At 32.5% G+C, this 13,355-nt stretch overlaps 1 protein-coding gene across 1 annotated transcript in view; it reads left to right on the forward strand.

The window, feature by feature from the left end:
- LOC122247664 (uncharacterized) overlaps window positions 1–5,444 on the forward strand; it is a 5,778-nt gene extending 334 nt beyond the window's left edge. Inside the window, exons 1-6 of the mRNA XM_043007133.2 lie at window positions 1–17; window positions 933–1,105; window positions 1,556–1,762; window positions 2,312–2,512; window positions 3,645–3,784; window positions 3,920–5,444. The exon at window positions 1–17 is cut by the window's left edge and continues 334 nt beyond it. Coding sequence (XP_042863067.2) covers window positions 956–1,105; window positions 1,556–1,762; window positions 2,312–2,512; window positions 3,645–3,784; window positions 3,920–5,444 — 2,223 coding nt within the window. The 5' untranslated portion in view covers window positions 1–17; window positions 933–955. The remainder of the gene's footprint in view (window positions 18–932; window positions 1,106–1,555; window positions 1,763–2,311; window positions 2,513–3,644; window positions 3,785–3,919) is intronic.
- Window positions 5,445–13,355: the final 7,911 nt, after the last annotated feature.

Consider the following 13,355-nt stretch of genomic DNA (forward strand, 5'->3'; position numbering starts at 1 on the left):
GGGAAAGGTATTGCAAGGTAAGTTATTACTAGTGTTAATGTTAATTTTGAAATATTGTTTATTCATGTGTTGTTTATTTGATTTTTAGAACGGTTCACGTAATGTAAACATTTGATCTCTAAGCGATTTACAGTACATTTATTATAGGGGACTTCAGTTAACATATAATACGTAAACCTCTTATCGCTAAACAAACATATATGTTGTCGACATAAACGTTTAAAAATAATGTACGACAGTGGACTTTCTAATGTAAAACTTCAGGATTCTTTAACATGTGAAAGTAAAGTTGTGAAAGTAAAGGAAATAATAAAAAAAGGACGAAAACACTCAAGATCCAGCATCAATATAGTGTATTTGTTTTAGGTTGTAGTTTAACTCATCTTTGCAGTGTTTTTATTTATTTATTTTTGCATTGGGTTTTATATTTCACATTTCAAATCACATATTGGCATCATTACAGGAGCTGGTGTTACGGAAGAGAAAGGAATCTTTTGTTTGATTTTCTTAAACAAAACCAGGCCGTTAAAACTAGTCAATTTGTTATGGTTTCGGTAATGTAAACAACCAACGTATATATTCCACCGTTGTCATGTGAGCCAGTGACTACGTTTTGAGCGTCTGGCCAACATATTTTAGTGTCCATACTCGGTATTCTCTATTTCAACGTGGAGAGGTAGGTAAGAAGGAAAAGTGGGGGAGGATGTGGGCCTGTAATCCGATCTGCCTTCCCCCAAATTCCACTGACACTCCTACGACTTCATCTCCCATCTTTCAAATTATCAAAATGGTCTAACTATATTATCAATCAGAAACCAATACATTGTCTATAGAAATGGCAACATGTATATTTATGTAAACATCGGTAATAATAACAATAATAATAATAATAACAAAATACCCTAGTCTAACCATGTGGGTTTTCTTCGTAGAGTGCGCGTCACGTCGAGAGAAAATGGGGCCTCGGCTGGAGGACTTCGAAATCCTGTCGACGATCGGCAGCGGCTCGCACGGCACAGTCAGGAAGGTGCGGCGTCGGCAGGATGGCCAGGTCCTCGTCTGGAAGGAGCTCAATTACGGGGCCATGAGCGAAGCCGAGAAGCAGGTATGATTACCGTCATACTTTATTTTATTCGGTGATCAACAAGGGGTAGTGTTTGGGGGAATTATTTTTTGGTTTGGATTTTGTGAAAGTGACGTGTTTTTTATGATAGCATTTAATTTGGATGTATTGTAAATTCAGAAGAGTAGATATGTTTTGATAACCCGAATAAAAATGTCATAGTGTAATTGAAATGTTTCGTTGATGTGAAAGCCATTAACTTCATAGTTTAGGATTACGTATTGTTATTTTATATTTCATATATCACGAACTTCTGCAGCAGGAATGGGCTCTTGATCGCTACCATTGCAGTAAAGCAGTTATAGTTGAGATATGATTGTCATTTTAAGGTCAGGATGAATCTACTACAAATTGTTAAAATGGAACGGGATAATTTAAGAGAAGTGAAGGCATTTCTTTTCGTTTTTCATACGAATCACTTTCCGTTTACAGGGCCTGGTCCTAGAGGTGAACCTGCTGCGAGAGTTGCGTCATCCGTACATCGTTAAGTTCCTACACCATGTGGTCGACAAGCGGTCCACCACACTGTACATCCTGATGGAGCACTGCCCGGGCGGAGACCTCAAACGACTCATTTCCAAGTGCCGTCAGACCTCGACCTTCCTGGAGGAGGGCTTCATCTGGAGGGTTCTCAAACAGGTGTGCCCCTTTCCCCGTGCTGGTTTATTGAGCTCTTTTCCGTGTGGGTTCTAATTTGATTGATATGCTGCTTGATGTGTCTTTTACAATAGACCCTTAGGTTGGGAATGGTTAGAGCATGTCTGTACACTTCATGGGTACCCGCATCTTAGGTTACTACCGCAGTTTAAATTGACCAGGGTTTATTTTAACCCGTTCCGTTTTGACGGGTGTCAATGGGTATGGCTTAATTACATTCTTTATTCGTTGGTAAAATCTCACATTTTCTTTCCCTATTTTATCAAATCGCTTTAGCAATTAAACTTATAAGTAATATTCTTCAGAGAAGAAAGGATTCTTGCATAAATCTTGCAAAACGCAAGTAATGGTTGGAGTAGCAAATGGGTCACGGGACTGTGCTTAAAATTGTCGGGCTGTAAATCTGACACCCCTGCTATATACACTGGATTAGCACCCTTCGTGATTATGACACCGAACAAGCACACTTCTTAATTAGAAAGGAAAAAAACTGTTCTACAGATCACCTCACCATCCACTTTCTCTCCGCAGATATGTGAAGCGCTGAAGGTCTGCCACACCAGACAGCTACAAAAGGGCCGGGTGATCCTCCACCGAGACATCAAGCCCGCAAACGTGTTCCTCGATTCCAACGGCGACGTCAAACTCGGCGACTTCGGCCTGGCCAGAACCCTCAACTCGGAGGCCAGTTTCGCCACCACCTTCGTCGGGACACCGTACTACATGAGCCCGGTGAGGAAGAGAGTATTTGGAGGGATAAGTGGTTAGATGTGGTGGGCGGAGGAGGATTTCAGTTTTTTTTTTGGGGGGGTGTCGTCCATATTTCCTGATTTTGTAAGGCGCACTTCTTTCGTCAAGGGTATTTCGAAGTAAGAGAAAGCTTGGGAGATATATTTATTGAAGGGTAAATGAATGTATTTATTTGCTTAGTAGCTATTACATTCGTGATTAAGAGTCAAAGTAAAGTATGGTACAACATTTTTTTAAATGAAGGTATAGCATTTGATGAACTTCTAAGGATAATAATGACAATAATAGTGATAATAAAACAAATTGCTGAGTCTGAAAAAGTCAGACTACCAGTCGATTGTTCCTTCGCATTAGGCAATCTTTCGGCCTGTTCATAGGCGGTGTTCGTTAAACATGAATATGAGCATGAATATACAAAGCTAACCCTTCTTACATTTTTTGCGTGAAATGTATTTGAAATATCCTAGTGTACGTGAGAACTATTCCCTGTGACAAAGATGAAAGAAAAAAAAAACTAAAGCTGAAAAATCGCCACTGGGCCACACGTTACTATAACGAAACGTGTAATATATGATTATTTATAACACTTGGACACGCAATTAATTGAAGGCCGATGCATCAAATGTTAATATTTAGCGACAAATGCAGGCGTTTTCACGCAAATGTATTCTATATTGAGGGATTTAATCTTGGTGTCGTTTATATGTTTAGTATCAAATAAAAGAAATCGTACCCCTGCTTTGAAAGATTAGTCAAACCCTAAGGAACTTTTACGCCCGGGTAAAGTATAAGCCGCAGTGGGTTTCGCGCATCAGTTTTGGAAATGTAAAAGTGTAACTTTATGTTTTTTCTTCTTATTATTTTTCATTTTAGCCCTAAATAGTGAATCGGTTGATATATTAAAATCAGCTCCACTGCAAAGACAAATGATATTTGGCCAGTTCATGTATTGGTTAAGTTCTAATGGCAGAACATAATTACCAGGTTATGTAACTTTCCTCCCTGGGAAGAATTTGGTTCTGTTTTCTATTTCTATCTAGCCATATAAATGTTCTGTTGAAAAACAAAATAAAATACACTAGTGTTAAAGCACGTTCTTATTTTTTTCGAACAGGAGGTAGTAAATGGACAAGAATACAATGAGATGTCTGACATGTGGTCATTAGGCTGTCTCATCTATGAATTGTGTGCGCTGCACCCTCCTTTCCAAGCAACGACACACAAGCAACTTGCAGCTAAAATCAGAGATGGAAGGTTGGTCCTGCATATTTTTTATATCTGGGAAGAGCTCAATGATATTTCTTGATGTTTATGATTTGTTTATGGCATGTATTTTCGTGATTTTACAGATCGTAAACTATTTTGCTTACTACATTTTTTCCCCAACAGATATGAACGGATTCCAATTCAGTACAGTAATGATTTACACGAAATGATTGGTCTCCTCCTAACCTACGAGGACTTCCTGCGTCCCTCTGCTCTCATTGTGCTCCGCCACTCATCCCTCATCAACCATACGACCAAGAACCACAACAAATTCGAGGACGACTCCCTGTGCCACTCCCTGCGGCCCTCTGTGCTCCTGGGGGCAGAAAACCCAAAGAAGGCGGAGGAGAACACCAGTAGGGAGGGAAGTACCGACGTGAGGCCGAGGGCGGCCGAGTCTTGCACGACGAGAAGCGAGGAAAGGGGAAGGAGCTTGGATAGAAATATAACCGATGGAGGCAGCGCATCCAAAGACATCGGCAGCCATAGTAGTGTGAGGGTTCACGAGAGAACGAGGGAAAGGGGCAACCAAGGCACCTCGAGTGATAGATTCGCCGCCTCACCCATGACGGAAACTTTCAGCGTAGCAAGAATAGATGCTGACGGAGACTGTGATAATAGAATTAACCCGGGCCTTCGGACCTCTCAGGAGAAACAACTAGTCAGTAATGTTAATGAAAATCAGACAAGCACGTCGAACAGCTTGCAAATGCATCAAGTCAAAACCAGTTACCAGGGGAGCCAGCACAGAGATCAGGACCTTTGTGATAGCCTCGAGAGGATATGTCAGGCGGCAAAGGAAGCTGTTAACAGACCAATGCAAGGGGATGATAGCGCCTACGATTTCAACATGGCGAAGCTGGAATGCGCTTGTGGGGGCATGTCTCCGAAGATGTGGCGAGAACGAGTCCAAGCGCTTCGGGAGTCCGAGGCAGCCGTGCGGGAACGTGAGGTTTCGGTCAAGGAGAGGGAACGCGAAGTCAGTCACCGCGAGCACCGCGTCGCTGCCATGGAGAGGGAGGCGCGCCAGCACCTTGTTCGCGCCCAGATCTACCTACGGCAGTCGAGGCCGCGCCAGAACGCCGCCACCTCGCCTCATCGACCGCCCTCCGATCTGGACACGACCATGAGCGCCGACCCGGGCGAGGTTCCCACCACCACCACCACCAAGCTCGACCCACAGCGCATCGAGAACCCCTTCCTCAAGATGCGGGGGACGCAGCCACACCCCGAGAGGCGTGTCACCTTCAAGGGTAAGTCTCCCAGAGTCAAGAGCAACACACTGGACAACCCCAGGAGTCGGCGCAAAAGGGGAAACATATTCAGTCTGGCTGATCGGGCTGGCCCTTCAGACAAGACAAGCGAAGGGACAGCCGCTGCTCGTCTGCCGTTGAAGACCGTTGCCGCAGCGGAAAAGAACGCGGAATCTCAGCAAGAAAATTGTATGGTAAGTCCTTCTGAACAGGAGAGACAAACGCAGACTTCTCATCCTGCAGTGCAACCAGCTGCCAGAGTTGTACCTGCACTCCACTTGCCCAACAAAGGTTTCTATGGGCTGCGAGAGCGTCCGAGAAGTACCGAAAATCTCAGCAAGAAACCTGCAGAGACAACAGGAGATAAGGAGAATAAGGTAACGTCTGGGGCATAGATAGATAGATAGATAGATAGATAGATAGATAGATAGATAGATAGATAGATAGATAGATAGATAGATAGATAGATAGATAGATAGATAGATAGATAGATAGATAGATAGATAGATAGATAGATAGATAGATAGATAGATAGATAGATAGATAGATAGATAGATAGATAGATAGATAGATAGATAGATAGATAGATAGATAGATAGATAGATAGATAGATAGATAGATAGATAGATAGATAGATAGATAGATAGATAGATAGATAGATAGATAGATAGATAGATAGATAGATAGATAGATAGATAGATAGATAGATAGATAGATAGATAGATAGATAGATAGATAGATAGATAGATAGATAGATAGATAGATAGATAGATAGATAGATAGATAGATAGATAGATAGATAGATAGATAGATAGATAGATAGATAGATAGATAGATAGATAGATAGATAGATAGATAGATAGATAGATAGATAGATAGATAGATAGATAGATAGATAGATAGATAGATAGATAGATAGATAGATAGATAGATAGATAGATAGATAGATAGATAGATAGATAGATAGATAGATAGATAGATAGATAGATAGATAGATAGATAGATAGATAGATAGATAGATAGATAGATAGATAGATAGATAGATAGATAGATAGATAGATAGATAGATAGATAGATAGATAGATAGATAGATAGATAGATAGATAGATAGATAGATAGATAGATAGATAGATAGATAGATAGATAGATAGATAGATAGATAGATAGATAGATAGATAGATAGATAGATAGATAGATAGATAGATAGATAGATAGATAGATAGATAGATAGATAGATAGATAGATAGATAGATAGATAGATAGATAGATAGATAGATAGATAGATAGATAGATAGATAGATAGATAGATAGATAGATAGATAGATAGATAGATAGATAGATAGATAGATAGATAGATAGATAGATAGATAGATAGATAGATAGATAGATAGATAGATAGATAGATAGATAGATAGATAGATAGATAGATAGATAGATAGATAGATAGATAGATAGATAGATAGATAGATAGATAGATAGATAGATAGATAGATAGATAGATAGATAGATAGATAGATAGATAGATAGATAGATAGATAGATAGATAGATAGATAGATAGATAGATAGATAGATAGATAGATAGATAGATAGATAGATAGATAGATAGATAGATAGATAGATAGATAGATAGATAGATAGATAGATAGATAGATAGATAGATAGATAGATAGATAGATAGATAGATAGATAGATAGATAGATAGATAGATAGATAGATAGATAGATAGATAGATAGATAGATAGATAGATAGATAGATAGATAGATAGATAGATAGATAGATAGATAGATAGATAGATAGATAGATAGATAGATAGATAGATAGATAGATAGATAGATAGATAGATAGATAGATAGATAGATAGATAGATAGATAGATAGATAGATAGATAGATAGATAGATAGATAGATAGATAGATAGATAGATAGATAGATAGATAGATAGATAGATAGATAGATAGATAGATAGATAGATAGATAGATAGATAGATAGATAGATAGATAGATAGATAGATAGATAGATAGATAGATAGATAGATAGATAGATAGATAGATAGATAGATAGATAGATAGATAGATAGATAGATAGATAGATAGATAGATAGATAGATAGATAGATAGATAGATAGATAGATAGATAGATAGATAGATAGATAGATAGATAGATAGATAGATAGATAGATAGATAGATAGATAGATAGATAGATAGATAGATAGATAGATAGATAGATAGATAGATAGATAGATAGATAGATAGATAGATAGATAGATAGATAGATAGATAGATAGATAGATAGATAGATAGATAGATAGATAGATAGATAGATAGATAGATAGATAGATAGATAGATAGATAGATAGATAGATAGATAGATAGATAGATAGATAGATAGATAGATAGATAGATAGATAGATAGATAGATAGATAGATAGATAGATAGATAGATAGATAGATAGATAGATAGATAGATAGATAGATAGATAGATAGATAGATAGATAGATAGATAGATAGATAGATAGATAGATAGATAGATAGATAGATAGATAGATAGATAGATAGATAGATAGATAGATAGATAGATAGATAGATAGATAGATAGATAGATAGATAGATAGATAGATAGATAGATAGATAGATAGATAGATAGATAGATAGATAGATAGATAGATAGATAGATAGATAGATAGATAGATAGATAGATAGATAGATAGATAGATAGATAGATAGATAGATAGATAGATAGATAGATAGATAGATAGATAGATAGATAGATAGATAGATAGATAGATAGATAGATAGATAGATAGATAGATAGATAGATAGATAGATAGATAGATAGATAGATAGATAGATAGATAGATAGATAGATAGATAGATAGATAGATAGATAGATAGATAGATAGATAGATAGATAGATAGATAGATAGATAGATAGATAGATAGATAGATAGATAGATAGATAGATAGATAGATAGATAGATAGATAGATAGATAGATAGATAGATAGATAGATAGATAGATAGATAGATAGATAGATAGATAGATAGATAGATAGATAGATAGATAGATAGATAGATAGATAGATAGATAGATAGATAGATAGATAGATAGATAGATAGATAGATAGATAGATAGATAGATAGATAGATAGATAGATAGATAGATAGATAGATAGATAGATAGATAGATAGATAGATAGATAGATAGATAGATAGATAGATAGATAGATAGATAGATAGATAGATAGATAGATAGATAGATAGATAGATAGATAGATAGATAGATAGATAGATAGATAGATAGATAGATAGATAGATAGATAGATAGATAGATAGATAGATAGATAGATAGATAGATAGATAGATAGATAGATAGATAGATAGATAGATAGATAGATAGATAGATAGATAGATAGATAGATAGATAGATAGATAGATAGATAGATAGATAGATAGATAGATAGATAGATAGATAGATAGATAGATAGATAGATAGATAGATAGATAGATAGATAGATAGATAGATAGATAGATAGATAGATAGATAGATAGATAGATAGATAGATAGATAGATAGATAGATAGATAGATAGATAGATAGATAGATAGATAGATAGATAGATAGATAGATAGATAGATAGATAGATAGATAGATAGATAGATAGATAGATAGATAGATAGATAGATAGATAGATAGATAGATAGATAGATAGATAGATAGATAGATAGATAGATAGATAGATAGATAGATAGATAGATAGATAGATAGATAGATAGATAGATAGATAGATAGATAGATAGATAGATAGATAGATAGATAGATAGATAGATAGATAGATAGATAGATAGATAGATAGATAGATAGATAGATAGATAGATAGATAGATAGATAGATAGATAGATAGATAGATAGATAGATAGATAGATAGATAGATAGATAGATAGATAGATAGATAGATAGATAGATAGATAGATAGATAGATAGATAGATAGATAGATAGATAGATAGATAGATAGATAGATAGATAGATAGATAGATAGATAGATAGATAGATAGATAGATAGATAGATAGATAGATAGATAGATAGATAGATAGATAGATAGATAGATAGATAGATAGATAGATAGATAGATAGATAGATAGATAGATAGATAGATAGATAGATAGATAGATAGATAGATAGATAGATAGATAGATAGATAGATAGATAGATAGATAGATAGATAGATAGATAGATAGATAGATAGATAGATAGATAGATAGATAGATAGATAGATAGATAGATAGATAGATAGATAGATAGATAGATAGATAGATAGATAGATAGATAGATAGATAGATAGATAGATAGATAGATAGATAGATAGATAGATAGATAGATAGATAGATAGATAGATAGATAGATAGATAGATAGATAGATAGATAGATAGATAGATAGATAGATAGATAGATAGATAGATAGATAGATAGATAGATAGATAGATAGATAGATAGATAGATAGATAGATAGATAGATAGATAGATAGATAGATAGATAGATAGATAGATAGATAGATAGATAGATAGATAGATAGATAGATAGATAGATAGATAGATAGATAGATAGATAGATAGATAGATAGATAGATAGATAGATAGATAGATAGATAGATAGATAGATAGATAGATAGATAGATAGATAGATAGATAGATAGATAGATAGATAGATAGATAGATAGATAGATAGATAGATAGATAGATAGATAGATAGATAGATAGATAGATAGATAGATAGATAGATAGATAGATAGATAGATAGATAGATAGATAGATAGATAGATAGATAGATAGATAGATAGATAGATAGATAGATAGATAGATAGATAGATAGATAGATAGATAGATAGATAGATAGATAGATAGATAGATAGATAGATAGATAGATAGATAGATAGATAGATAGATAGATAGATAGATAGATAGATAGATAGATAGATAGATAGATAGATAGATAGATAGATAGATAGATAGATAGATAGATAGATAGATAGATAGATAGATAGATAGATAGATAGATAGATAGATAGATAGATAGATAGATAGATAGATAGATAGATAGATAGATAGATAGATAGATAGATAGATAGATAGATAGATAGATAGATAGATAGATAGATAGATAGATAGATAGATAGATAGATAGATAGATAGATAGATAGATAGATAGATAGATAGATAGATAGATAGATAGATAGATAGATAGATAGATAGATAGATAGATAGATAGATAGATAGATAGATAGATAGATAGATAGATAGATAGATAGATAGATAGATAGATAGATAGATAGATAGATAGATAGATAGATAGATAGATAGATAGATAGATAGATAGATAGATAGATAGATAGATAGATAGATAGATAGATAGATAGATAGATAGATAGATAGATAGATAGATAGATAGATAGATAGATAGATAGATAGATAGATAGATAGATAGATAGATAGATAGATAGATAGATAGATAGATAGATAGATAGATAGATAGATAGATAGATAGATAGATAGATAGATAGATAGATAGATAGATAGATAGATAGATAGATAGATAGATAGATAGATAGATAGATAGATAGATAGATAGATAGATAGATAGATAGATAGATAGATAGATAGATAGATAGATAGATAGATAGATAGATAGATAGATAGATAGATAGATAGATAGATAGATAGATAGATAGATAGATAGATAGATAGATAGATAGATAGATAGATAGATAGATAGATAGATAGATAGATAGATAGATAGATAGATAGATAGATAGATAGATAGATAGATAGATAGATAGATAGATAGATAGATAGATAGATAGATAGATAGATAGATAGATAGATAGATAGATAGATAGATAGATAGATAGATAGATAGATAGATAGATAGATAGATAGATAGATAGATAGATAGATAGATAGATAGATAGATAGATAGATAGATAGATAGATAGATAGATAGATAGATAGATAGATAGATAGATAGATAGATAGATAGATAGATAGATAGATAGATAGATAGATAGATAGATAGATAGATAGATAGATAGATAGATAGATAGATAGATAGATAGATAGATAGATAGATAGATAGATAGATAGATAGATAGATAGATAGATAGATAGATAGATAGATAGATAGATAGATAGATAGATAGATAGATAGATAGATAGATAGATAGATAGATAGATAGATAGATAGATAGATAGATAGATAGATAGATAGATAGATAGATAGATAGATAGATAGATAGATAGATAGATAGATAGATAGATAGATAGATAGATAGATAGATAGATAGATAGATAGATAGATAGATAGATAGATAGATAGATAGATAGATAGATAGATAGATAGATAGATAGATAGATAGATAGATAGATAGATAGATAGATAGATAGATAGATAGATAGATAGATAGATAGATAGATAGATAGATAGATAGATAGATAGATAGATAGATAGATAGATAGATAGATAGATAGATAGATAGATAGATAGATAGATAGATAGATAGATAGATAGATAGATAGATAGATAGATAGATAGATAGATAGATAGATAGATAGATAGATAGATAGATAGATAGATAGATAGATAGATAGATAGATAGATAGATAGATAGATAGATAGATAGATAGATAGATAGATAGATAGATAGATAGATAGATAGATAGATAGATAGATAGATAGATAGATAGATAGATAGATAGATAGATAGATAGATAGATAGATAGATAGATAGATAGATAGATAGATAGATAGATAGATAGATAGATAGATAGATAGATAGATAGATAGATAGATAGATAGATAGATAGATAGATAGATAGATAGATAGATAGATAGATAGATAGATAGATAGATAGATAGATAGATAGATAGATAGATAGATAGATAGATAGATAGATAGATAGATAGATAGATAGATAGATAGATAGATAGATAGATAGATAGATAGATAGATAGATAGATAGATAGATAGATAGATAGATAGATAGATAGATAGATAGATAGATAGATAGATAGATAGATAGATAGATAGATAGATAGATAGATAGATAGATAGATAGATAGATAGATAGATAGATAGATAGATAGATAGATAGATAGATAGATAGATAGATAGATAGATAGATAGATAGATAGATAGATAGATAGATAGATAGATAGATAGATAGATAGATAGATAGATAGATAGATAGATAGATAGATAGATAGATAGATAGATAGATAGATAGATAGATAGATAGATAGATAGATAGATAGATAGATAGATAGATAGATAGATAGATAGATAGATAGATAGATAGATAGATAGATAGATAGATAGATAGATAGATAGATAGATAGATAGATAGATAGATAGATAGATAGATAGATAGATAGATAGATAGATAGATAGATAGATAGATAGATAGATAGATAGATAGATAGATAGATAGATAGATAGATAGATAGATAGATAGATAGATAGATAGATAGATAGATAGATAGATAGATAGATAGATAGATAGATAGATAGATAGATAGATAGATAGATAGATAGATAGATAGATAGATAGATAGATAGATAGATAGATAGATAGATAGATAGATAGATAGATAGATAGATAGATAGATAGATAGATAGATAGATAGATAGATAGATAGATAGATAGATAGATAGATAGATAGATAGATAGATAGATAGATAGATAGATAGATAGATAGATAGATAGATAGATAGATAGATAGATAGATAGATAGATAGATAGATAGATAGATAGATAGATAGATAGATAGATAGATAGATAGATAGATAGATAGATAGATAGATAGATAGATAGATAGATAGATAGATAGATAGATAGATAGATAGATAGATAGATAGATAGATAGATAGATAGATAGATAGATAGATAGATAGATAGATAGATAGATAGATAGATAGATAGATAGATAGATAGATAGATAGATAGATAGATAGATAGATAGATAGATAGATAGATAGATAGATAGATAGATAGATAGATAGATAGATAGATAGATAGATAGATAGATAGATAGATAGATAGATAGATAGATAGATAGATAGATAGATAGATAGATAGATAGATAGATAGATAGATAGATAGATAGATAGATAGATAGATAGATAGATAGATAGATAGATAGATAGATAGATAGATAGATAGATAGATAGATAGATAGATAGATAGATAGATAGATAGATAGATAGATAGATAGATAGATAGATAGATAGATAGATAGATAGATAGATAGATA

The sequence above is a fragment of the Penaeus japonicus genome, unplaced genomic scaffold (genome assembly GCF_977035675.1).
Source record: "Penaeus japonicus unplaced genomic scaffold, GWHDUDI00000001_assembly GWHDUDI00000015, whole genome shotgun sequence".
In the NCBI taxonomy this organism is placed as follows: domain Eukaryota; kingdom Metazoa; phylum Arthropoda; class Malacostraca; order Decapoda; family Penaeidae; genus Penaeus; species Penaeus japonicus.